The sequence below is a fragment of the Apteryx rowi genome, unplaced genomic scaffold (assembly GCF_003343035.1).
Source record: "Apteryx rowi isolate R43461 unplaced genomic scaffold, aptRow1 scaffold_7, whole genome shotgun sequence".
NCBI classification, from domain to species: domain Eukaryota; kingdom Metazoa; phylum Chordata; class Aves; order Apterygiformes; family Apterygidae; genus Apteryx; species Apteryx rowi.
The window spans coordinates 6,003,869-6,030,825 of NW_020450982.1; the positions used below are offsets into that span (position 1 = coordinate 6,003,869).

Here is a 26,957-nt window from a genome sequence, read left to right on the forward strand (position 1 = left end):
ACCGCGAGTGTGTGCTCGTTCTGGGAACGAGCCGAGGACCAAGTCGGATACAGAGGCACACCTCCACGCTGCAAAAATTGCAGCAGTAACAGGGCACAAGGGTGAACCGGCATATCACAGTCCCACATGCATGAGCAGAGATGTCTGTCAAAGAGCTATTCGATGAGGCCAAAGTCTGCTTTCATTCCCTCCTGTACAGACCAAGTACCAGAGCTGACTTTCTGGAGTTTATTCTGGATGTAAGTGGGTGTTTAAAAAAAAAGGCTCATCATGGAGGGCACTGCACGCTTTAAAGTGCTGCAGCAGACTCTGAGAGTCCACTTATTTCCGAGTGAAGATGGATACCTCAAGAGGTTCTTCTCACCAGTAAATAATTCATAAAAAACAAACAAGTCCAGGTCTGTTTGAATTAGAACAAAATATTTCTTTAGAAAAGTGAAGTGATTAAGCACAGGAGGAGTTGGAGATGACAGCTGGTGTCTGCAGCTCCTGATGAGTCACCTTCACTTCGCCAAGGCCCCTCTCTCTGGGAAGTGCTGCTGCTTTTTTTTTTTTTTTTAACCCTTTGAGATTCCCCAAAATGATTTGTCACCAGGGTTATTAGCATTTCTCCCTTGATATCGACAGCTTGTCTTTCCTCCTTCCAACCAGTGAGTGATTTCTTCACACGCTCGCCAAATATAGCCAAATCACCATGGTAAACGTATCGACAGAATCATATTAACAGCTGCTGAGCATTTACAGGGCTGTAAGTTATACAAAAAAAGAAGGAAGGAAAACACACATGGAAATAAACCAACTCTGATCAGCAGTGACAAGCATTTATTTAGGAGTCACTCGATGGAAATATTTTTTATGCTTTAATTGCTAATTATAGGCTCCTACAGAAGGGTGGCTTTAGACAAAATTCTCTTTTTAAAAGGGAGCATTAAGTCAGTGTTGAGCACATCCTACCTGGATGTATCTTAGGGGAGTAGGAGAAGGAGGATTTATTTTTAGTGTTGCACATGTTTAAATCAAGCCCAAAGTTTGCAAACCAAAGTTAAGTCTCTCTTGACTTATCAGGCAAGGACCTTTTATGTTTAAAGTCTGAAAACATGTCTATTGAAAAAAGGGTAAGGCCTTTTCATTCCTTTAGTAGGGATGCCTAAGCCCTGGTCTTCCTCTCATAGCTGTACACTCACCCTGCTGGGCTGGGTTTCACTGCCCATGTGCTTATCAGCTGCCCTTGATCTAAATCAGATCTTCTCAAATTGCAGGTCACGACCTACCTGGGGTCATAACAGGGCCCAAAGGGGTCAGCAGGTACCAGGCAGCAGCCCGCAGGAGCCTGGCTCCTGCAGCCTGTGGCCGCTCAGGATCCTGGGCAGGGGCATGGGAAGAAGACGATGCATCCAATTACGCCTACATTTAGCCAGGAAGCTGCTAACTTCCATCAATCACCGGACCCAGGCCAGGTCCTCCCGCCTGGGGGAGAACATAACTGCACAGCTCATCATGACCACCCGCTTTCACCCTGCCACCCCGATGAAATGAGCCGATGCCAACTCAAGGTGCTGCTCAAAGGCAGGTTAGCCATAGGGAGACAGCCCTTTGGAAAGCTTCGGAAAGGCCCACGGGAACCACAGTGCTGTGTCACCCCACAGCCCCAGCATGGTCTTTGACTTTGGTCCTACACCAGGGTCCAGGATTGCTTCCTGGAAGTTCAGAGTCCCTCTTTCCCTCTCTGTTACAGGCCAGCTTCTTGTAAAACAGCTGGGAGGAGACACTTCCTTCACTTCCACTCCCCCCCTCCAGGGAGATTTCTCGACCATACTGACCAGGGGACCACAATGTGCTAAGAGTTATACGCTGTAGTGTTCAGACTGGCTTGCTTGGGATGGTAAACATCCCTTTGCAGGAATACACTGCATTCGGTTGGAGGATCATCTGAGTTTAATGATATCTTTTGTTGGCCTTGGACCCCCACCTGCTAGAGTTTTAGTCCAAGACAGAGGCAGAAGAACTGAATTCACAATCAAAATGAACTCACTTGACTCAAACACAGGCAAAGCGTTTTGTCATTTCACACAGTACACAAACAGAGCACAGACTCTTCCCCAAAACTGCCAAACAAAGCATCGTGTAATCATAAAGGTTAGAACCCGAGAAAAACTTGCCATTAAACCCATTTTGCACCTAAGATGGAACCTTTTTTTTTCCAATGTATTTTCAATATTTTGCTCAGTCAGATTTTAAACATCTCCAGAGAGGAGGCAAGAGCAGTTGCATCATCTCAGTAATCAGGAATTTCAGGTTTCTGAACACAGTCACAGACTGAGATGACAATCCCCCTCTTAGCCCGAGCCCATTGCATCTAATTCAATATCCCCCATTTCCAAAACATAGTCCTTCCATCTCCTTGGACTAACACTGATGTGCTGAGTTGGTTCTCATTTTGCAAGCTCGGTGTATTAAGTTCTTTCCATTTTCCCTGCAAGCTGCCACCGCTCCTGGTTTTCTCTGCACTGCCTCCCGTCTGTTAATATCTTTAGGTATAAAAGCCATGTCTCATGGGACAGAAGAGCAGTTTGTTTCTCATCCCCATGTCACGAATGGTGAGACAGTCACTGGTGACAACATGGAGCACTGCGAATTCATTTAACATAAATCAGTCTTTTTTCATACACCTACAACATCTTGGGCATAATACTTCCTCTTGACTGGTGAATGAATGAAAAGGGGTAAAAAGAAGGGGAAGATCAAGCAAGCTACAATTCAGAATTGCTGGCTTTGCCATGAGTCTAAATGTTTCATTCCGAACAGCAGATGACGGGTGTGAATTACTGCTGAGAAACCAGCACCCCCTCAAAGCCATCTCCGAACAATCCTGCACAGCACTGAGGCCCCGCTGTGCTCCCCGGGGAGCCACCCACTTCCCTCAGATGCTTATAAAGGAAAAACTGACTTTCTGTACAAGGTCAAACGCATACGGAGGGGTGCCTGTATCGGGCAAAGAGCAGAGACCCATGGGGCACTCACTCTCAAGAAACTTGGACAGAGGAAAAGGCTACTTTAACCAGACTCTCAAACAGCAGATATCTGCAGACCCTTAAACTTGGGACCACCAGTGACAGATGAAGAGGAGATGCAGCATTTCCACTGCATGGGGAGATTCATACTCCCTACCATGGGCATTTAACCAAGCTGCCTGCGAGAGTAACACTGTCACACCTACAATCCCTTTATAACCAGTGGAGACATTTTGGATTTTCACTGCACTGCACTGGAACGGCCCTGGCTTCCTAAAAGGGAGGGCAGGGCTGGGATCCTTCTTGTGGAGCAGCGCCGTGAGCTGCCACAGCTTGGGAAGCAGAAATATCTACGCATTGTCTGTTCCCATGCAATGTGTCTTCATCCAGCATGCAGGACAACTCACCCCAAGTAACGCACTTCAGTTAACCCCAACCCAGTCTGCATCCACAGCCATGGGCCAAGCATCAAACCAACGTTGTCATCATTTTTAAAGGTGCAATTTTGGCATCTCAAGTAGCCCCCCACCCCAAGAGTCTACATTTAACAGCTGCTACTTCAGGATTTGCAAGGACTAGTCTGCCACTCTAATATTTAGGAAGCAGTGCTGAAGGATAGTGCTGTCTCATTGTTTCCTAGGGCTACCAGAGCTTCTTTAAAGCTAACCATTAGAGTAATGGCTTGTTTTTTTCTAACCACACTTGGACAAGTCCTCACAGCGTTGAATTTCATGAGAGTTGAATACAAAAACGTGGCTTCCTCCTGTCATCAGAGAATGAAATGGGATGGGATGGGGCCTGGGCAATATTAATATGCAGAGCAAATTCACTGAAACCCCAAAGACGGTTGTACCTGTTCATCCTGCTCTCTCTCCAGCAACATCCTCCATCCTCTTTAGAAGTCCAGGTAAGATAACCTTACAATTAGCTGCTTCCCGAAATCTCCTCACCCCAAATCAGAAAAGCGAGGGATGGACAAGGAGGCTCAAGTATGATTTGCTAGCTAGCAAAACAAAGACAGCAAGAAAGGGGGAAGGAATGAGCATTATCTGAGACACAGAGAGAAGAACAAGTCCTTGGGAAAAGTGCTAATTCCAATACCAGCTACTTTCCTCTGGTATTTTTCAAGCCAAATCAAGGGCTGGAATCTCAGTAACTTCTCCTCCCTCTGCTGCTCACACTTCTGCCTGCCCTCTCTGGGAAAGCACAGAGCACACTACAAACTGAAGACACACAAAAAGTTATTGTAAAGCCTTTCTTTAAAAACGAGATAAAAACATGGTTTAGTTCTCCATTTCTTCCCCCCAAGTATTTTCCCCATTCGGCTCCTTACCCGCATGCACACCCCTTCCTTCCCCAAACCCTTTCATTCACTTTCTCAAACCAAAGTGAAAAGCACCCACAGGAAAATATGCTCTGTCATACTCCATCTGTCCTTAATTTCCCTCCCAGCTTCGCCTATCTCAAGCCATCTTTTAAAGCAGCCCAAGTGCAGGACAGTAGGACTGTGAAAGGGTCACCCAAACCCCGCGCAGCAGGGTCAAGGTATTTGAATGGATGAATTCAGCTCTCCATCAGCTCCGCTACAAAAACTCTCCGGAGAGACTCCCTCAGTATCTCACTTGTCTCTCCTGCGGAAGCTCTGGCCTTTCACTTTTCTGGACCTAGGTTTCCTCATCCTCCTTTCATGTTGTTAGTCAAAAGACCCCCAGAGCTGGGTGGGGGGCAGCAGGGTAGGGGCACAAATGAGACAAAAGCTAATTAAGCCACAGCCAGCCTAGAGAGAAGCAGTGAACACGGAAACGTCTGAAGAGAAAAGGAGGCAGCGACACGGCCATAGCACCTCTCCCTCGCATTGCTGGGGCAGTGCGGGGCAGCCCCAAACACGTGCCCCAAGGCAGGGCAGAGCAGCGCAGCCGCCCCTCCAGCCGCCTGCCAAGCAGCCCCCACCAGCTGAATAAAATAAACTTCTTAAGGCAGGGGCTGTAAGAGAGAGAGAAGCCCCCTCCATCTCCCTGACCTTTAAGCCTCTTAGAATGCTAAGACAGACAGACCGACCGACCGACCGTGCCAAGCAGCTTAGAAAGGCCTGAAGAAGACAGAGATGGGGAATGTAAAAGACATTAACTGCAGCAACAGCAGCTTTGGTTTAAACAGTGATGAAAACTACCCTTTTGAGGCTTTGGCTGTGATTGGGGAAAGCCTGTCCTGATCAGAGGGCTGGATTTGAGTGCCACAGTTTCTCCGCATGCCGCACTCCCAGCAGGTATGCTGAGGCTGAATGAGCCTCTTTCTGCTTTTCGGGGTGGTTCTTTTTTCACCTGGGACATGCGTTTTGCAAACCGCAGGGATGCTGCCTCAGGGGACAGAGGCTCCCCAGCAAAGATGCTGCCGGGGCACTCCAGGCAGCCTGCCACCCTCCTGCCACTTGCCAAGAGCAAACACAGCCACCACATGTCCTCGGTCCCATGGGGACACAGACTGCTGGGGAGAGTGATGGAGCATCACCGCTCTCATAGCTTGATCACTCCAATACAGAGCTGTCCCTTTGGGCCCGCTCTTCTGGGAAAGGAGCTTTCTGGACCTGCGAAAGAATTGCTCAACCCTCTTTATTCAGTCCTTATTTGAAATGACATCTTAGGCACCTTCAGCTGTCCAAGACATCTGCCCCAGTACTTCAGCAAATTTCTCTTTCTCTCTATTAAATCACTGGGTAGCCTGGAGGTGCAGAGCTACAGTCACTGCCTCTGGAGACCAGCATCCTTCCTGCCCTGCGGTGGTGGGTCACCCCCAACATCCCCCAGCYGCCAGGATAGGGAGCATCAGTTCATCTACACCCAAAACATGGTGGCTTCGAATTCATGCAACTGGATCCACCCCAAGGAGGATGGAGGGATATGAAGCCATTTAAAAGCAGAGACCCAAAGGGAGCRACTGAGCCACCCGGGACCAGCGCATAAATATCTCCTCGGTGAATCAGCGTGTTAACAGCCCGTTCAGCAGCCAACAAAGGAATGTTTTCCAAGGAGAAGCCCTTCCTCCTTGCCTTTGCCTTCCCACACGGATTTGGATTTGGAGCCTGCTCTCCAGATTTGCTTTTCCCCACAAAAGCAGAACTGGGAACAGGTGTCTGGCACCCTGACAGATGTGACTCATCTGGGAGGTGAGACAGCTTTACTAGGAGCAGGAAAAATAGAAGAAATGTTATCACCAGAAGAAATCTGCATCAACTTCCACAAGTAGCAACCTCTAGAGACCAAGGGAGGCTACTGTTCTGGCCACGCGACATAGTAAGGTCCGCAAAAGTTATCAGCAGGACTTCTCCAATGCTCTGTATGTCAGTCCAGGGAAATTTGGTACCCAGACGCGAAAGCCGAGAACGCAGGAGGCAGAAGTTTGCTAAAGACACACAAAATAAAAGCTGTTCAGGCAGGCTGAGCCAATAGTCTCATTCTTCATGTAAGAGAGCTCCCTCTAGGTTAAACACTTGGGTATTTCAGAAGCCATTGCTCATCTTAGAGTCTACATTCTGCCCTGATGCCTTTATCTCCAGAGAAGTGTCTGTCATCCAGAAAGCCTGGAAGTGCTGCAGAAAATACAGTGTTTGCTTTCTGCCTGAAACCTGGCCTTTCTGCTATAGGCAGCAAGGGCTGCCTGTGACACACAGAGAAACAAATTCATAATTCGCCAATACCAGAGTAAGAGTGGAATAACCCCATTCGTTCCAGGAGATTTACTTCAGATTTGTAGTAGCGTTATGGAGATCAGAATCTAGCCCACACTGCATGCCTGTGCCCACACATTCCCCTAAACCGCAAGCATTCAATATTTCACCATAACTGCTCTGATATATTCAGCCATTTGGAGCTACACCTGGGAAGGAGTCAACCTGCAGTTTCTCCAGCTAAAAACCCAATCTTTGCCTTGATTTGAAATGTATATGAATTATTCCACACGCTGATGAGCAGTGGAGTTCAGCAGTGCCTTTCAAATTCACAGAACTAGAAAAATCAGATAGAAAAGACTTAACGTCAAAAAATGCAGGACTGTTCCCTGCAGTGGTATCCCAGGAGCTTCGAGCAAACTCGTTTTAAACATCCAAGCTTTTAATACAACTTCCTGTTTTATTTTTATTTTGCCTAGGCTGGTATTTACCAATAAATATGCAGCTCACTATATACAGAACAGCAGGTAGCTCCCATTTACAGCTGTATATAACTGACTGCAATATTCAGCACCCTTACTCTGCTATGCAGTATAATACAATAAAATATATACCATATTTGCAACTGTGTCCATGCTACTATTCTGGTACGTGATACACATTAAGAAACAAATTCAGAACATAGAAAAGAATTTACCATTTACACAAAAAAGATGCATTGGGATTTTCAATAAGATCTAGCATAATACAGTTTCATTTTTATATCTTGTCKGTTCCCTTGGTCTTGCTGATTTAATATGTCTTTTCTCTCTATAACCATAAACCTATATGTTGTATATAGATTTTTTAAACCTAATATACTGCTTCAATGTGTATTTATAAAACTTTACCATAGAAATATAAGAATTGTCAGAATGGCTCAGTCCAAGGTCCACCTAGGCCAGTAGCCTGTCTCCAACAGTTTTTCAGGTTAATATGGATGGGGTAGAAAGTATAGTTTACTGCAATCCTCCCTTGTTTTATAACCGTGTTAGTGACAATGATACTATCTTGTATTTAAATACATATCTTTCAGAGGAGTTTCCTAGAGTGCAGTGTATAAGGAAACAGTGTCAAGCCCACAGGGTGGGAAACTGAGGCAGGGGAAACAGAGGGCTCCGCCAAGGTCCTGTAAGGAGCCAGGACCAAGCGAGACCAGGCGAGAGCCCTGGATCCCGCCACACTGCCCTGGCCAGGCACCGTTCCCAGCGACGGACACAACCCTGGGGGATGCTGTCCTGGGAAGAGTTAATGGTGGAGGTCGCAAGTCTGAGCGCTGCAGGTGTCTGCTTTTAATTCTCTGCTGCTCTTCTCCCAAACAGCACGGGGATTTTCACCCTGCCTCCTTCTCCTTTACAAACGAGTGTTTAGCATAAGAAGAGAGGCAAGTGGAGCCGGGGCAGCAGGGAGATCTCCTGCAGCCCCTTCTAGGCAACCTGAGCAGGCGCGAAAAGGCAGCTGGCGGGAGCCCAGCGAGAGAGCGGGGACCATGGGACAAGCCTTTTCACATCTGGTTAAGTACTGCTAAACCCTCCGACGAGCGGCCTAATTATTACAACACTTCTGCTGAAAAATTAACGTGCTTGGCCGGCTGCACTGGGGCAGAAAGGGTAGGAAAGCAGCTGTCAGGATGCAGGCAGCGACGGGAGCACCAAGAAAAGAGGTTTGCGGCACAAGAGCCTGGAACAGGCACCAGAGAAGGGCCGGGGAGCTCTGCCTGCCGCATCCTGCTGCAAAAACAGCCTCCTCCCCAGCTGCTCGGGCAGCGCCAGCAGAGGTGTTACCCTGGCCCGGGCAGCCCTTGCAAACAGCTCGGAGATGCCMTGCCTGCCAAAACCAGCAGAACGACCCGCCCGCACCCCAAAAATACAGGATTACAAGGAGGTCCAACAGCAGGGCTCAGAGAGAGCCAAGAGCAGCGCCCCGGGGCTTGGGCTCCCCCCACCAGGCCYTCCTAGCTCTGGCAACTTTGCCAAAACCCAAGTGCAGCACCTTATTTCTGTACGTCTCTACGGGCTCGGTAGGTGCAGAGGTACTGTGCTGACGGGGCACCACTCATACACGCTTCTCCCCGAGAAAAATTGCTTAAAGGCCTGCAGAAAGGAAACAAACGGATGGCTGGTACTGCTCCTCCGGGGCGGCAGTCTCCATTTGAGGTTATCACAAGCCTGCTGGTGGGTAAGTCCGTTGCTTCTGCAGCTCTGGTGTGTTTAATCTCTCTCTCTTTCTCTCTCTATACAAAAAGGTGGGCTTATTTCCCRAGAAGTATCCAAGTACACCCAAAGAACTCTGTAAAAGCAGCAGCCCGCTGGGTGCCTTTTACCCACAGACATTCGATGAAATTAATGACACAAAAGTAAGTATAAAGGCTAAGACAAATAGAACTGGCAACAACTTGAACCTTTGGCCTGTCCTTTGAAAGTCTCTGGCAAGTCTCAAATCTTCTTGATCTACTCACTAAAGGGATGACTGTCCCACAATTATTTTCCAAGCATTTGTTGGCAAGTTGTAGGAGGAAAAAGTCATTTCACTGAAGCTGTTAGTACAAAAGCTCAGTTCCAGCCAGGGCCCTGGACTCCACTTCAAATTATAATATTTTAAGTACCTGAAAATAAATATTTTGTCAGCTGCTGAGAATTAAGAAGTAGCTTCGACCTTTCAGAGAGGGGAACCCTGCAGAGAGCGGCGAGCCTCAGAGAGCTAGCTGCAAAACAAGCTTTGCCCGAACCATTCAACCTGCCCAGCRCACGCAGCCTCCCTCCTCTCCTCCCTGCTCCCCGGCTGTCTCGCAAGCTGCCCAGTCTCGCGGGGCAGGACGGGCTGGCGGACACCAGCAGCTCCTGCCTATCTGGGAAGCGTGACAGTGAAAGACGCCACAGCGGCATTTTATTACAGACTGGATGCTACAAGGAAAATGAGCATCCCAGAGGCAGCAACAGTGGCATTTCAGTGCTTGCTGCTAAGAGGCAGAGTTGTCGGTTTGCTCCCATGTCGCTCATCGGTGCTGTTGTTTCATGCTGTACCATGTCACGTCCAAGGAATTTTATCCACACGCACAAGGATTAAAAATACTTTTTTTTTTTTTTTTTTAACTGGAACATTAATTCTGAGTATGACCAAGTACCTGGATAGATGTACCAGTCGACTATCAGACATCTCAGCTACCATGAACATTGTTCATGCTCCAGCTGTGGAAAAACGAATCCCCACAAAGCAGAAGGTATCTGTTCTTACAGCAGAGCTCAAGGAGTTAAATCCCTCTCCCTTCCCCCCAATCTCTCCGTCTTTGGCCTTTAGATCAGCCCTGGTTGCCAATGAGGACTCATCGAAACACCACGAGGCTGGGCCCGTCAGGAAGGAAACCAGCGCGTCCAGAGTTTTGTTGTTCTAAAGACTTTTTTTTTTTTAATTTTATTTTACTGCTCAGGAAGGAAGCCAGAGCCTGCGCTTCGACTCCAAGAATGTCGATTACTCATCCTTCCCTGCATTATTTCTTTTATCTCTCACTTTTATCTACCTTGCTCCAAATTTTTCCCTTTTCTTTGCCTACTTTTCCTAGCCACTGCTTTCAGGCTGTTCATCCAAGTTTCTTAAAAAAATCTTGCAACTCTTTCTTCAAAATAAGCCACAATGATACTGTTTATTAAACAAACCTCCATCCCTCCCCCTCACAGCTATTTCAATCCTGGTGTACTGATCCAACTATCACACTTAAAACCATTGTCTTAGTACCTGAACACCTCTGAAACACGAAAGCAATGTGCTGAGGGTAGTTTCCACGCTCCAAGGACACTGTAACCCTTGCTTTAAAGATGGRCAATTAAAAATGACTCTGCTTGTCCAAGGCCAGTAGGGTCTGCCACATATGCACAAACTGCACTYGGTGCTTTGCCCAGACCGCCCTTCCCTCCTGCTGCTTCGTGTGGCTGCGAGAAGGAGGCACTCTCATTCGTGCCAATAAATGTGTCCTTCATGTTCTATATCCCAACACTGGCCAAGCTAGAAATGTGCAAAAAAGGTAAAATCATCAGCATTTGAAGAGTTAACACCACATTTCCTTAGCTGTAAAAATGCAAATCCTGGATCATCCGAATGCCAGTGACCCACCTGAACACATAGCCAAGGGGGCTATCAACAAAATAGTGTCAAACTGGTCTCCTCCCTGGGCCTTGTCTGCAAAATCCATCACTCACCCCTGGGATTTCCCTTTCTTCTTTGCCCAGGTGCAGCTCACAACCAGACCCAACTGGCAACACCTGGGAGATCACTGACCCAGATGTTTTGCGTTGACATCGTAACCTGCCCCAGTCCTCACAAGGGCACACTCTGATCAAGACTCAGCAGGGGTGGGCACACAGCTGGGAGGTGCACATGCTCAAGGGCAGACTTTGGTCCTTGTAGTGTTCCTAAAGAGATGACCAAGGGTGAAGCATTTTTCCAGTTTAGGCCCCTTCTTCCTTGGGATGTGCTGTAAGTTTGGGGCCTGATGCAGACCACACCGTAGACAGTTTCCCCACAGTTCAACACTCCTCAGCAGCAGCAACTTTTGAGTTACTTTCAGGTGAGACCAATTCAAGTTCTCTCCATCTTGCTCTAAAACAACCCGCCCATGTTTCCACAGTCATTACATTGCTATTTTCAGAGGGAAAATACTGAGATGGTGGGAATATTACTTCTGGCTAATGGAAACAGATCTGCAAACTTTCACTGCAGAGTTTTTCCAGTATATCCCAGTCCTGATCCAATATCATCCTCTCTATTTCAGTCTTGGACCCAACATATAGTTCAGSCAATTTAAGTCAGAAATAACTTGTAGTCCCTTTCTACTTCACAGTCTCTCTTAAAGATATCTTTAGAGCAGTGCTGATGTTTAATWTCTGGTCTACAGAGTCCTTGCTTTCCCAACCAGCTAATCTCTAGGCTCCCCCAATGCAGCTCCCACCAGAACATCTTAGCTGCGATGCACAGTCTCTTCCAGCTATTTTAGCCCTGGTCCTGTCCCTGTCCCCCAGCTCCGTTAATATCTTTAGACCTGCAGGTTCTCCCCTCCATCTTCTCCCATCATCTATAATCCCAAGCTTGTCAATCTTGGTAATCTGCTTTGCACACTGCCAATCATCATGCCTCTTCTATAACCAGAACAATACTTTGCAAGTGATACTTTTGGGTGTGAACCCAGAAAGTGCAGAAAGGAAGGAGCAGCACAGTGACAGCTGRCCTCCAGAAGCCGATGTTGCAAGAGTAACACCAGCAGTCCTGTACAGGAACATGCATCCTTCATCCCCTGAGCTAAGGGGAAAATGGAGGGTAAAGAAGCAGAGGTATAGGAGTTGAGCTGCTCACTCTCCCCTTCTCCCATCTAAGGGGCACCTCCAGATGTATTAATTCACTCAGACTGGCAACTTTTTGATTGTGACTGTTATGTTCCTCCGCCTGTGCTCTACTCAGGGTTACCCAGGTCACTGATTGCTCCTTCATCTCCCCAGTAAAAAAGGCCAGTGGTCAAGCTGCCTCCTTGGAGAGAAGACAAGTGTTCAGGAGTGAAAAGCTGTCACCCTGGCTAAGGACGCTGCTGGAGGTTTAACTCCAACCAACAGTTCTGGTAATGAGAAGTGAAACTGGTTTGCAAGGAGGAGAATAAACAAGGCAGGGAAGTGGGCTTCCACGTACAGGTACAGGAGCCCTCTCAACGCTGTTGCAGCTTTTTTCCTGAATCCCTCCGATCTGTACTCGTAGCYGGCACCCAAGGTGGTTCTTTCCATCCGCTCGCAGCAGTCAGGACCTCACAGACTCGTCCCCGCTGCAAACCGAGCTGCAAGACAACAAGGTTCCCTCCAACCTGCATGGGCCAAAGGTTGGCTGGGGCGCAGGTGGCTCTGCTACGGCACGGCCAGGCCACCCTGATAAGGCTTTCACTCTCCCAGTCCTAGGTGCAGCACCCAGGATGCCGCTCACACCGACAAGCTCTTCCCTGCTCATTTACAAACTGCCTTCCATCTCCTCCAGCGCAATGCAAGAGCTTCCTGGGTCTTTGTCCTCAGCCTCATTTTCCCAAATGCRCAATCCCACGCAGGGGCTCGCCTCTAGCAAAATACAGCCCTTCGGGCAGGGGAGGCACYGTTGACCTGGTGTTGAAGTCGGTGGGAGGATGGGAAAAGGGCATCCTGCCTCAGGGGTTCCTAACACAAACGCACCAGCACCCACGGACACGGGCGCACAGCGAGCGGCGGTAAGGAGCTATCTGCTGGCACTGCAGGGAGAGAGGGATTTCTCGGTGCAGAGCGGAGTGCTCAGATGGAGGAGGTCTAGTTTGGAGTGACGGAGGCCAAGGCAGGGAATTTTGGGGAGCCCCTCAAACAGGGCTGTGATAGAAAACTTCTAATGAAATTTTCAATATTGGAAACAAGGTTAGAGGAGAAGACAGAGATATATTCTGGTACCAAGTCTTTTCTCACACCAGCACAACTGTCAAAGCAGGCTCTCTATGATGAAGGATTTCTATCCTATGCCTCCTTATGGTGAAGGATGTTACAGGACAGACAATTTCACATACTAAGTGGCTTTGCAAGTTGTTTCTTAAAGCGCAGGGAAAMAATATCAAAATCAGATGAAAAGGTCAAGTTATTCTTAATTTAAAAAAAAAAACTCAATTAGAAACAAAGTGATTTGCACTGAAAATCCCAATGGAAGGAAGTGGGCCCGTTAGGGACAGTTCTCCGAGTTTTACTTTTTGCTCTGTTTACAAAACCTATTGCAGTTTGGTGAGGCTGTTAAACAGAGCCTTTACCCCGGAAATATACTGCTCTCCTAACTGATGCCCCAACACCTTCCGTTTCAGTTTTCATAAGTGCTTCACCTTCGTTCCAAGGCACCGGACTACACCTGGGAAACCAGACTTGCCAGTAAGTACAGCATCTGCAGATGGATGCATCCTGCGGGTTTGACCCTGCTCTTTGCTGCAGTATTATAAATCCACAAAACAGGCAAGTCTGCAGGATTATATGGGCAAAAAGCTGATGYATAAAAGCTCTTGTGGCTTTCCAAATTAAAAATTTGATTTTGTTATTCTGTCTAGAAGCAGTTACTAATAATCTGTGCTACTGAACAAAAACAAAGACAGTTTCCAGTTCTTCCTTTTACAGGTATCCAGAGGCACTTAGTGCCTTCCTTTTCCCCCTACAGAATGATCGTTTACCAAGAGCCCAGTATTCACAAGAAAAAGTACAAAATGCATTCTTGCCCTGAAATTTCGGTAAGAAAGCAGCTCATAGTCTCAAGCTTCCAAAAAGGAAAGAGAAAGGGTTTTAAAACAATACTGATTACRAACAATGTCCTAAGTGGGGAATGTCCATGAAGTGTCCCATACGTGAACTTGAAGAAGAGTTTCACTGTCACTAGGACTCCTCCCCATGCTATCAGTGTTTCAGACAATAAATCTTCCTTTGCCCCACTCCTTCCCAGCTTTGCTTTTTCCCCTCTTCTGTCGCTCAGGGAACTGCTGCAACTCAAGATGCCTGCAAATGGTTGAAGGAGAGGAGAAAGTAACTCTGATTGCTGAAGAAGGACACCTGACTTATCACAACCACTGCCAATGTTTTAAAAAGAAAAAAAACAAAGAACAAGATGACAGACAAAGATAGTACCAAATCCTGCAGTCCTTATTCAGTCAGAGCTCTCAGTGACTCAAGGGCTGGATCCCAGCACAGCTTTATGTGCATAATCCTTCCAAATTGGTAGGATCCTTCAGAAACCACTGTCAGTCTCCTCCTATGCTCCCCTTCTCCTGCCTAACTCGGTTTGACTCCTGCCTTACATCAGCATAAGAGAGCGAGTGAGGCTGAACAGATCAATTACTGCACATGAGGTATCATGCACCAAGCCCTGGCTAAAAATCTGCAAGATTTGGCCAAAGAAAATATTCTAACAGCAACAGGAAAATACTTCAACACTAAGGTGTGAAGAAAACTGAACTCAGGGCAATGAAYTTACCTGGAATTTCTGCAACCTACAAATTTATATACGTATGTGGGACAAATATACCACACATTCAGGCCAGCAGAGCAAAACAGGCAAGCAGAAAGGTTGCATAAAAAGGGAAAAAGACATGTATATAGATTAGACACGCAGAGCCACCAAAATAGACACATGTCCTTTTTCAAGAGGACACTGTATAGGAATCCAATCCCACATTACAGGACACAATTTCCCAATTAGAAATTCATTATTCCTAAAGAATTTTAACTGCTTTGCATAGAAGCAAAATGTCCTCTGAAGTCCCCAAATCTGCTATTCTCTCCTGAAGAACAGAGAGGTGAAAAATTCATAGGCTATCAAGCAAACTGACATGATCAAAGACCACTAGTGACATGAACTGCTAGATAAAAATTGTCACAATTCACTTTCAATGGCTGTTTTTCTTGGAATGTGGTATTAACAGAAAACAACTTTGCCCCCACTATGAATTTGCATTAGAAAGCCATAATAAAAATAAAGCTTAATATTATACAAATGGGTACAGTTCTCTATAGTGCTCTTGATGCAGATTAAGGTTAGACAGATTTTAGATGACAGTTATTTACCTCACTCTAACACCATGCATTCACAAATGGAATTTATTTTATAGTTGCAGATATTAACCAGAAAAAGAGATGAGAGGAAATCTTACAGTCTCACGTAAAATATAATTATGTCTGTTTTCTGCTCCTCGGAAGGCAAACAAAGAGGGGAAAAATGAATCTGCTGCTAGCATTTAATGGGACTTGTCTAAATGATATCAAACAAATAATAGCCACCAACAGTTCCCAAACACCTTAACATTTTTTCCATGGGGAAATTCCAGAAACTCTTGAGACTTTGTCACCTTGAACACCTTCAGCCCTACAGAGCAGGATTGGGCCCCTGGAGTCTGCATGCCTGAGTATGTCTCCTTCCTCTGAGACCTTCAGACTATCAAAGAAAGAAAAGGGGGGGGGGGGAAATCACCAAGGCACTAATGCTTATTCTCTGCCTCCTTCCTTAAGCGTGTGCCCATTCCTCCACACTTGTCCCGGTTCCTTACGCAGTCGTCACAGATCAACCAGGAGACTGTTGCTAACTCTTGAATTTTGCAAGTTAGCAAGTAAAACAATAAAACAATGTTTTAACTGTCAGAGATCCTGGCTCACAAAGTGCACTTTGGTCATTTCCTTTAATAACTGTAGTTTAGCAGTAATGATTTATAATAGTTCATAATATTCTACTAACTGTACTATATTAATAATACTAATACTTTGCCCTTGCGTAGTGTCTTCTGTCAAAAGAYATCAAAGCAGCATACGCTGCTGTAAGGTATCACTATCCCCATTTTATAGAAGGGGAAACCGCGATTCAAAGACTTGCCCAAGGTCAGGCTTTCTGATCCCCAACCCAGCACATCATCCACAAAGTCTGCCTTYGCTTCCACAGTAATTTTGTGGCAGCAGTTGAGTCTGACCAATGGGACTAAAGAGTTAATGTGATTAAATCCTTTTTGAAAAGCAGGATTTGGCCAGTGATTTTTGGTCTGTGTTTTTGATGAGAAATACTGGTTGCTCAATTAACCAAGGGAGATTCGGCGTTTGTCCTGCAATCGTCCAGTAGATACACTCACGCGAGCGTTCAGACGCACCGAGCAAAAGAGGAACGATACATATTTAGGGCGCGCCTGCCCATCGCTCCAGCAGGAGACGGATAAATATGACATTCCCATTTCGCTCAGCGCTCCGAGCGCGGCCATCCCCAGCCCTGCGGAGGTCCGCGCGCACCAACTATTGGGAAGTCCGAGAGGAAGAGGAGGGCGGCGAGAAATTGCCGGCGCTCCTGCGACGACCCGAAAGCCRGCCGGATGGCGGGGGCTGCGCGGGGGAACGTTTTGGAGGAGAAAACAGACCCTGCCCTCCCCCCCGCAGACGATCAATTAAAAGCCATCCTTCTGCCGGCGAAGGCAGCRAAGGGCGGCCGCGAGCCGAGCAGCCCCCCGATCGGCTCTGCATGACAATTGATGGGCAGGGACGGACGGAGGGGGCGGCGGACGAGGCAGCAGTGTCCGTTTTCTCACCATGGTGATTAGCTATTCCGAGTGCGCCAGATAGCYCCAAATAACAGAAAGAGAAATATAAACTGGAGACCGGCAGATCCAAGCCAGGCCAGATGGCCCTGCAGCCGGCAGGGGCTGCTCCCATCCAGCCCTTCCCCACTTTAACTGTTCAAACATTTCTTTATCCCAACAAGACAATTAAACCGAACAGCATGGAAAAGAGTCTCGGCAACAGTTTGCGGAGGGAGCAGAGAGGCTGTTGCCAGAAAAACAACCAAAAAAAAAAAAAAAAAAAGAAAGGAGGAGATTGCCGCATACTCCGGCAGCTAAATGCGGGGCCAGCCTCCGACCCCCGTCCATTTAGCGCACCTCGCTCCGCTCGGCGCAGGCGTTCTCAGAGGCGTCGCAGGGCTCGATACGTGGCCCTCGCCTGTGTTACCCTGCATCTGCCCGTCCACCCACTCAGAAAACCTACCGTTGCTCTTTCACTCCTCCCGCACCACACAGTGCATTGCACGACGGAAAGTAAGTGTTCCGCTTGATTTATTTAATTATTTCATAAGCAATTTTGAGCTTGCAATTTCCCATGGTCACRGCTGATTATTACTAGCCGCAAAGCATCACTTTGCGTTAGGCCCCAAATTTTACCTGCTTTGGGAGCGATGCATTAGAGCGGGAGCAGTGCTGCTCATTCAGCAGTGCGGATCCCCCCTGCAACCCAGTGTTCTGCCACAGAATATTAGGGGGAAAAAGGGGGGGAAAAAAAAAAAAGCCTTCTTCCCCCCAACACACACACATACGCACACGCAGAGCTCTCCACTTTACATAGGTCCCAGCATGTAAACACAAAACCAAACAGGCGCGTGTCCGACCGGGCGGGCTGCTGCGCAGAGACAGTCCTCAGTCTGATCTCCAAAGTGCTACATTTTTCAGAAATTCGAGCTGTGATCATCGTAGCGCTGATGTTCATCACCTGAAGTGTGATTTACATTTTCACAGCACTTGATCGATAACACACCAGTTGTTTCAAAAGCTAGACTAACTCCACCGCAGGGGCATCCTTTCAAACCCTGAAGTGGAACAAAGACCTCACCACGACGGTGCACAACTTCACTCGCAGGGGAGAAACCGGCTGCAGGACAAACTGAGTGGGTCCAAATAACCAAGGTGAAATATTGATTATTTTCAGGAGTAATAATACAAATAATATTAATAAAAGCACCCCCRCTTTAACACAAAAGTCCCAAGAGGCGAGCCAGGATCCCGCTGTGCTTACCAACTAAATCACTCATTCTCAGAGCACATCGGTGCCTGGTTGGGTGTCCCCAGCGGTAACGGGGACACTGAGGCCAACAGAGCCAGGCCTTGACAAGGGGCTGAAAACTGAATCAGTGGCCAAGAGGTGGAGGGTCACCCTGCCGCCGCAGGCCGAGCTCCTCAACAAATCACAGGCAACACATGATGAAGACTAAGCAGCGACCAGCAACGGGAAACCATCCTCTGCGGCCTTCGGCATAGGCTGGGGAGCAAGGAAAGCCCCCGGCATGGCTCTGACGCAGCCGCGGAGGACGGGCGCAATGGCCTTGTCAGGCTCCAGCTCTTTGCCGAGCAGTCCCGGCGTCGGCATGGACTTCTGCCCAGCACTCTGGGGGAACGTGATGCCATGGCGACTGTGTACAGAAAGCCACCGGGACAATCTTTTTTAGGAGCAAAGAATAAAACTAGGGATCTTTATTTTTTGCCGATTTTAAAATGAGGCCATGGATCCCTCTTGCAGAAGGAAGCTCCTTTATTTCCGCTCCTTCTAGGAATCTCAGCTGTCATATCCCATAAAATACATCTCGCAGTGTCTTTAGCATGTGCTTTAAAGAGCTTAGGGGCTTCTTGTGACAAATATCATTATTTTGCTCAGTAAACATCTAACAGAATGGGCCCCGTCCAACACACGTCATGTCTGCCTCTCCCTGGGAAGACTCCTCTTTTGGGTATGCTCCCCGTACACTTCATCTCTCTGAATACCCTGAGTACCTATGTTTTTACAGCAAGAGATGACTTGTCCACACACCTAAGTCTCAAACCAACTTTCTGAAAAACAAGGAACACAATCACACCCAGGTGCACCTCAAAGCAGAGCCATCCCTTTGCTAGCAATCTCATGGACTTCAGGCACTCGCACAACTGGAAAGCACCACCCTGGATTAACAGAAAGAAAAGCTTCACCCAAGAGGCTGTATTCTCTGCTGTATAAATACATATCTTTTATGGCCAGATATACTACTCTCAGTCACACCAGGACAAATCCCCCAAAATTTTAGCAAATTCAGTGGATTTTCCTCCTTTGGTGAAAACAGGATGAGACTTTGCTCCCATGATGCAGAGGTCTACATAGGACAGCTTCCAAATATCCCCGAGATGTAAGCACCTGCCTTTGGAGTCTTGTTTTGTTGCAAAGTATTTCAAGACTGAAGTTATTTTTCAGGAATATTAAATCTCAGTGCATTGAATTCCTTTTTTTTTTTTTTAAAGGCAAGTTTTTCAGAAAAATCACTGTTTAAGTTATGGGGCAAAACAAACATTTTAATGAACTACTCACAAAAGTCCTTGTGCAGTGGTACAGAAGATACGCAGCGCAATTACAGTAATTCACCTTCCATGCAAAACAAACCCTTTTAGCATTCTCAAAAATACAGCTAAACAGTCGAGCTCTGCAATTCTGAAAAGCACCCATTAGACATATAAAGGTGTTGCTGATCCAAGAATTTTACAATTTTTGCCAGCTCTCGTAGAAGCTTTATTACATTTCTGCCTAGAAGCTACAGTAACCTGCCAGCAACAGATTCTACATCAGGAGCAAAGAGACGCAGTTTTTACAAAGGTTATACAAAACAATCACACCAGGAATGCACAAAACTTCTCAGGGGCCAATAATCAGAGGCTGTAAACACCCCAAGGTATACATTTATGTAAAAGTAGATAGAAATTCCAAAAATCTGTATGCAAATTTCCATGCAAAACAGAATTGCAGTTCTCTCTGCAAACCATCATCTCTCAAATTCCTGATTGAGGAAGTTTTTCTTTTCTGATAGTCAACATAAAAGATCATTAGGATCCACTAAAAAGCTCAGCTGCTCACTCACTCGCCCTCTAGCAAACACACGCATACGTGTGTATGCACACAACAAATAAACTCGTTGTGTTAATGGAGCTAAGTTTCCATGGTGCAATATCTATATATGATGGAAATAAGATACAGAGCCAAAAGACATATTTAGTATAAACTGTCCTGGTAGTTACTGAAGAATTTTAATCTCAGTGAAATGTCAGGGATGCTGCGTTCGCTTGGCTCTACCGTGAGGCCAAATGTTTCAAAGGAATTTAACAATATGGGTAAGGAGAAGGGCAAAACAAAACCACCTTCTACTTCCGCAGAAGTTTTCAAAGCTGCCTGCAAAGTTTTTATTCTGCTTCCTCTCCCCTGGCAAGCCTGTGCCGCAGCATCCCCGCGGGTGCGGGGAGCCAGCGTGCTCCCTCCCGAGCAAAGCCCCCATCTGCTTCCGGGCACGAGAGGACCCACACTCAGCACACGACGTTGGCAAAGACCAGGCATGTCGGTGGGTGTGCCTGTGTCCGTCTGTCCACAGCTGCGCTCCACGCGCTCTAATTCATTTAAGAGATTTACTTCTTTAAATGGGGTGTCTGACAGGATTTTGCTAGGAAGATACATAGCAACTGATGCACTCTAAATTCATTTAGCTAGAGGACCCGCTCTTCCGTCATTATCTCCCAAAGTATTCTTCTGAGCTAGCTTCATTTCCAACGGCAGGTTATATCGATAAGGGAAAGTGCATCGACAAAGGATGTCTAAGCCTTGTCACCTCACCTGCCTCTTCCCCCCCCCACAAAATAATTATATTAGCAGCTTACATGCATCCACATTCATACGCGCTCCCACCTACAGCYGCTCCGAAAGAAGGAACGGGAGATGCTGAACAATGAAAGCAGCTCCACGGCACAAAAGTAGCACCGACGGGGGTGGATCAGAAGGAGAGGGGGGAGATGGATACGAGACCACATTTGTAGCGCAAAGAATACACGGCTTCTGCCTTAAGTGGGAATTGTCCCACACTCGCAAACGCTGACWTAAAGCATACACTTGCAGCATATTTCAAAACCAAAGAGCGATGGATTTACAAGGCAGGTTGATTTTATGATGACTTTTATTGAAAAGGTATGCTGGGTTTAGGCAGATGCCTTTTAGCGCTGGTAAGTTAACACTGTGCCTAATTCAAGGAGACAGCCTGAGGAAGCAGCGCCGACAGGGGAGAGAGAGAGCCACAATGTCTCTATTACTCTCCTCGGCATCATAAAGGGGAGAAGAAAAATCACATCTGAAAGGGAGAGGAAGAAGCTGTGCAGCAGTTTTTTCTTTGTAAAAAAATACAGTAATAATGATAACAATAATAATAAAATTGTTTTCTAGGAAGAAAATTCAACAGAACAAAGGAGCCCACGTAAAAACCAAACCACTCATTCTTTGGTCTACATGTTTGGGTTTACCGGAAAACTCATTCATAACTTAGCACTCCTCACCGGGGTGCTGCACTCCGTTTCCCCCAGATYGCTCCCCCCCTCCGGTCACCTCCCTGGCCAGCAAACCTGGAAGCCTTCCCTTCAAGGAAGGGCAGCTCTGTCCCCCTACGTAGGCAGTAAGGCAAGGAAAAAAGGAGAAAGGAAAACAGGAGAACAGGGAGTTACAGTCATGTTCAGTGGACTAGTTTGCTTCAGTCCAATCACCGATCTGCAAAAGGGCACCTCACCTTTCAGCAGTCACCGAGGGGGAAAGCACTCGGAGAAAGTACATGGCGTATTTTGGGAAACAGCTTATTGAATTGTAAAAACAAATTCAGGTTTACATCTCGAAGAGAGAGCTTGATGGCCAGAAATATTCTTAAGTTAACCAGAGTAAAAGGTACCTCTTGCTCTAATCTGAGGCGCAAAGCCTGAAGGCTGATGCATTTGCTATAAGAATGGTGCGCATGAAGAAAATGCCATAGAAAAAAAAGTGTCTAAAACAACAGTACTGTGTTTGCTACAAGCTCTGAAAATGTTTTTGGCAACACACTCCAGCTGAATCCCTGTTTACACATACGTATGTACCAGCATTTGCGTCCTTGCACTAGGGCACAGACATCTTTCTGCACGTAAAGCCAGGTCAACATTGTCTCTGCAGCTGTGTGCTGGAAGACAAGTTTCCTTCAAGGGCACCTCACCTTAAAATCCATCAATGTCCTTTTAAAAGAAGCAAGGCAACACTGAGTGATTTAACTTAGCAGGAAGGAAAGGTTGTTTTTCCTCTGCTTTCAGCAAGAGCCACAGCACTGCAGGACAATCACCTGTTGAGCATCTCAACGAGGTACAACTACAGTAAACCAACAAGTCAACGGAGGTACTTACATCTGTCACTTCGGTCTTCAGGACTGGATGAAGTCTCCCGATCAGAAATGAGGCCAGAAACTGCAAAGATCTTCTTCCCCGTATCATCAACTTTGAGAGAGCCGGGGGAGCTGGAGGGGAGCTGTGTTCCAAACTCATACTCCTTCCCATCAGCGTCTGAGAAGCGCAGATGGGGCGAGTCAGTGTCATGGCAGTTTTTCAGGCGCTTGGCCGGTGTAAAGGCTGACTGGTAGCTCTCCCGGTCTTCAGTGGATGCAAAGGGGCGGAAAGCCCCAACACCGCTGTGGTTCAACATACTGATTGGGGTGCAGTCCAGGTTGGGGGGTGCAAATTGGGGATGGAGGTGAAGCAAGGATGGAGGAAAGTCACGGTTTGCAAATGCTCCCGGCACCCCGCCTTGCCGGTGATACATGGAGGCAAAAGTATATGAGCCATTGGTAAAGGGAATATGCACGTCCTTATCTGCTGACACTGGGACCCCAAAAGGCCTTGGCTGCTGGCATGGAATGGAAGCATCACGGCTGGCTTCAGCGGTGGAAGCGAGAACCATCAGCGCTGGGGAGGCCAGCGGGTTGGGAAGATAGGGTGAGTTCTCCATCTTGAACGCGGCCCGGTGTAAGTCCATCGGAGTCTCTTTCCTCAGCGGGATCACAAGCGGAACAATCTTCCCTGGACGGAAAGTAAAGCGAGGCCTGGGAATGGAGCAGGGAAAATTACTGGAGCATCATCACCCTCCAAAAGCTGCAAGGAAACAGAAAAGAAAAGAAAAGAAAATACAACCGGTCAGGTTTCTGTACTCATCTCTCCGGGTTGCTCCAGCAGCAGCAGGGTGGCCACATGTGTTACCACCAACCGGCCAGAGAAGCGCCACTGTTCTTATTCAGGAGACTCAATAGACAACTCACACACCGGTGGAATCAGCCCTGGCCCTCTACATTAAAGAGGGGTATCATCCAACATGGATGAATGAAAAGAAAACCAAATAAAATAATAATACAAACATTTAATAACCCACTAATAAACAAGATTTGGTCTAAAATTAAGATATTAACTCCAAATTATGACTGGAATTTTATATGGCAAAGAGGTATATACATATAATTACAATCAACTTCAGAACGCCCACATATATACACACAACACTGCATTTTACTCAACATGTGTGTATATATACACATACATATAAATACATAACCAACATAAAAATATCTATTGTACATAATTACGCAACTAAGCCACCATGCATCTTTATACTATACATGATGCCTAAGACATACCTAACAGACATATTTTTTTCTCTCACATTCACAGTTYATATGTGCAGATAAGTACCTGCACACACGGTACTAGATACAACCATATATACTATTGGAACGTATGAGGGTGACCAYGGATGCGTGCGCGCGAGTATACGTAACCGCAAACACACACGCATGCACTCACAGCACACACGCTCCCTTTTAGCAAGAAGAGAAGAGACTTCACCAATAAAACGCCTGGCGTCTCTGACAATATTTAAAATCATAATGGGTGCCTCTGCCATCTGATCTCTGCAAACGTCTGCCTTTCGGGTCGGGGACAAGAGAGAATGGATCAGTAATTTTAGTTCCTAATGCACTCACTCTTAAGTAGATTTGTAAACTGCCCTGGATGTGCCATTAACATTTAGAGGAAAATGTTAACAAAATTTCTGACTCGCATCTTGCCGAGCTTCCCAGGTTGGCTACAGCCAACCAGCCAGCCGCARTCCCCTCCCCGAGTAAAACACAGAAAAATGCTCCTTTCTGTATCTGCCTTTGCTTTGGCTTGTTGTTTTGCTGTTTTCTCCCCCAATCAATCTAGTGCCTTTTCTTTTAAGCTTCCGCTGCCCACCATTCAGGCCCCACAACCCAGCTTAAAATACAAGGACTAYAACTTTGAAACAATATACTATCCGGCTGGAGCTCAAAGGGCCAGAAAAATCATATAATAATAAAAAGCTGTTACAAATTGTGTCTCTTAAATCCAGAGGGTCAAACATCTCAAATAAAACTTACTGAAGGAGTGTCTCCCTAATGGAGTGCCTTTTGTACTCCRTGAATGAGGGAGCCTAGGTTAACAAAGTGTATGAAATCCAGTCTGCGGCTTTAATGCAGTGCAGTGATAACGTTTCCTCTCTCCCATCCCGCACCCAGGCGCTCCAGCGACTGTTATTAATTGTAAAGATGAGTGGACATCACCTCTCCGCTTCCTCGTTTGGCACCCATCCTTACAGACATCATTGCTAAATTACCAGATTATGTATCTCACATTAACGGATTTGTTCTCTTCCAAATTTTAAATAACTTTCCTGTCAAGTTGTAGCCGCGGCGAGAGGGGGGAGAAGGCGAGAGGCAGATGCCAAGGGCATCCTGGTCAGCACTGCAGTCCTGGGGACGCTTGCTCTGCTGCTTTACAAGGCTGATCAAAACCCGAGGTCAGGAAACTGCATCCACTGGCAAATTTGGAGTTGCAGGGGAGGTTTATGCAAGCATGTAAACATATACATGTACACATGCGTACACACATTTAAAGGCAGGCACACAAATAAACCACCACTCTTGGATAAAAACAATCATTAACATGGAAGTGAAGCTCAGCAATCATGGAAAATATGGATTTCCAGGAAAAAAAAGAAAAAAAAAAAAGCAACCACCTCTGTCTCCTTTTCTATTTTTACTTGTGCTATCACCCCATTACATTAAACTTATTTCATAAATTAGTAATCTGGCCGCAACACTTGACACTCCTGTAGGATACTGTGAATCACTACAGCCGTTTATTCGTTTGCAAACTTCATTACGCTGGGAATAAATCAACACATTACAATATCTCGCCCAGCCAAATTTAATTTTTTTTAAACTCCCACTTCCTTTTTCGTTCTCTCTTGCTCTCCTGCTCTCCCAGCACCTCCCCCCCACACCCCCACTAGCAACATGTACAGATTAGACTGCGGCGGACGAGTCATTATGAAAATCTATCGTTAATACACTCCCAATGTCAAAATGTCATAGGTTTAAATACAGAACCCAAAATAAGAAAACTAACTGACCTTCTTAATTAAAAAAATATGGATTGCAGGATAATCGGCTGGATGGAACATTTGGGTGACGGTAAGGCAGTGGGCACAGGCGAAGTAAGTAACTGCTACTTTTCTGCCTCTATGCTGATTTTTTTTAATTTAGCACCTCGTGCAAATCCAGATTAAAATAACTCCAGCTATTGATCCGAGCAGTGGAATTGACATTAATTTTAGTTCACTTCTCACTTTGCAAAGGGATCAATAGGAAGTAATAACAGCTGACATCCCCGCTGAAAGGAGGAGAAAAGACGGGCTAGAGACAGAAATCGAAAAGCAACCAAATAAATCAGCAGCTACTTTTCCACGGCATCAGACAAACTCCAAACAGATTGCAAAAAGTCTTTGTTGAATTAACTAAACAAGGAGTAGAGGGTGGGGGGGTGGAGATCAATCTATGAAGCTACATAAACTGTCTACCACGAATCAAGGTTAGACAGACACACTGAAAACATACTCTATTTTTTTTTTTAATTTTTTAATGGCTACTTATATGTCTAGTTACTGGTTTGAGAGGCAGTCTGTTTAAGGTGTACACAAATTACCTGTATAATTGTGTATGTTACCATTAACAGGGCTAAACACACCACAACCAAGACAAATTGAATCAACAGCCTTAGCTCTGTACCATAAAAAAAAAAAAGAAGAAAAAAGAAAGAAAAAAAACTCTCATCAAGGAACCAAGTTGTAATCAGTTATCTCTGGCTCAGTTTTGGTTCCTCTGTTTATGAAAGATTGTAATGCTGTTTTGAATTAGTTAGGAAGAAAGTCTGATAAAAGTAGGAGAAGCCATGACAGAGTTGGGTTTAGTAAACATCACAGCCAGCAAGTGAAGAAAACAGAAGTGGCCGCTGCTTATAAGCATAAACCCCACTTGCTAATCAGCCTGCAAAGAAACGCACACATATGCAAGCACATGCACGCCACATACACAGCCACCAGATCTGCAAATCTTTTACGAAAACGTTACTCCGCGTTCCTATTACTAAATCACCTCTCTGCTATCGATTAAATTAAATAAAACACACCACTCTGGTTTCTACAACAGGTTGCATTTTTGTGGTCTCTCAACCATTTCCAAATGCCAGAGATTAAAATAATGGGACAAATTAACATTTTTCTCCTTCCAGAAACAAACTTTTCTTGGGGAAAAAATTAATTAACAAGCTATGGAAAAAGAAAAACATTAAAACAATAGGAAACCCAGGAATATTGATGATGTATGTAAATTAGGAAAGACCCAGCAAAAAAAAAAAATCGCAATATCCATTTACATTAAAAAGTTTTTTTCCCCATAAATGTCAAGTAGGAATTTAGAAATATGCTCTGTGCAGAAAAGCCAAAGATTATAAAACAAAATAATGCCAGCTGTTTGGGGATTTAAGTGCTCAAATGGATTATATATTTGAACCAAACTGGATTTCCTTATAATAAATAAAACAAATGCAAGCTCGAAAGCCAACAAAGGAGAGCTCTCATCACTGGATTAAGATACAAAGGAAAAACAGTTAATTTTTCCAAACGCGTGAAATATGCCAACTGCAGCCGCACACACGGGCAGCTGCGGTGAAAACCGGTTTAAGGGGAAAAGAAAAAAGCAAGCGGGCAGGGAGCGGAGGAGCCGCCGGCGGGGCCGCC

At 46.1% G+C, this 26,957-nt stretch overlaps 1 protein-coding gene across 3 annotated transcripts in view; it reads right to left on the reverse strand.

Moving 5' to 3' along the window:
• The window catches only part of RNF220 (ring finger protein 220), a 240,782-nt gene extending 217,935 nt beyond the window's left edge, over positions 1 to 22,847 (reverse strand). For all 3 annotated transcript variants that reach the window (XM_026086715.1, XM_026086714.1, XM_026086712.1), the window contains exon 1: positions 22,223 to 22,847. In XM_026086715.1, the coding sequence (XP_025942500.1) occupies positions 22,223 to 22,847 (625 nt within the window). The remainder of the gene's footprint in view (positions 1 to 22,222) is intronic.
• Between the last annotated feature and the right edge of the window lie 4,110 nt (positions 22,848 to 26,957).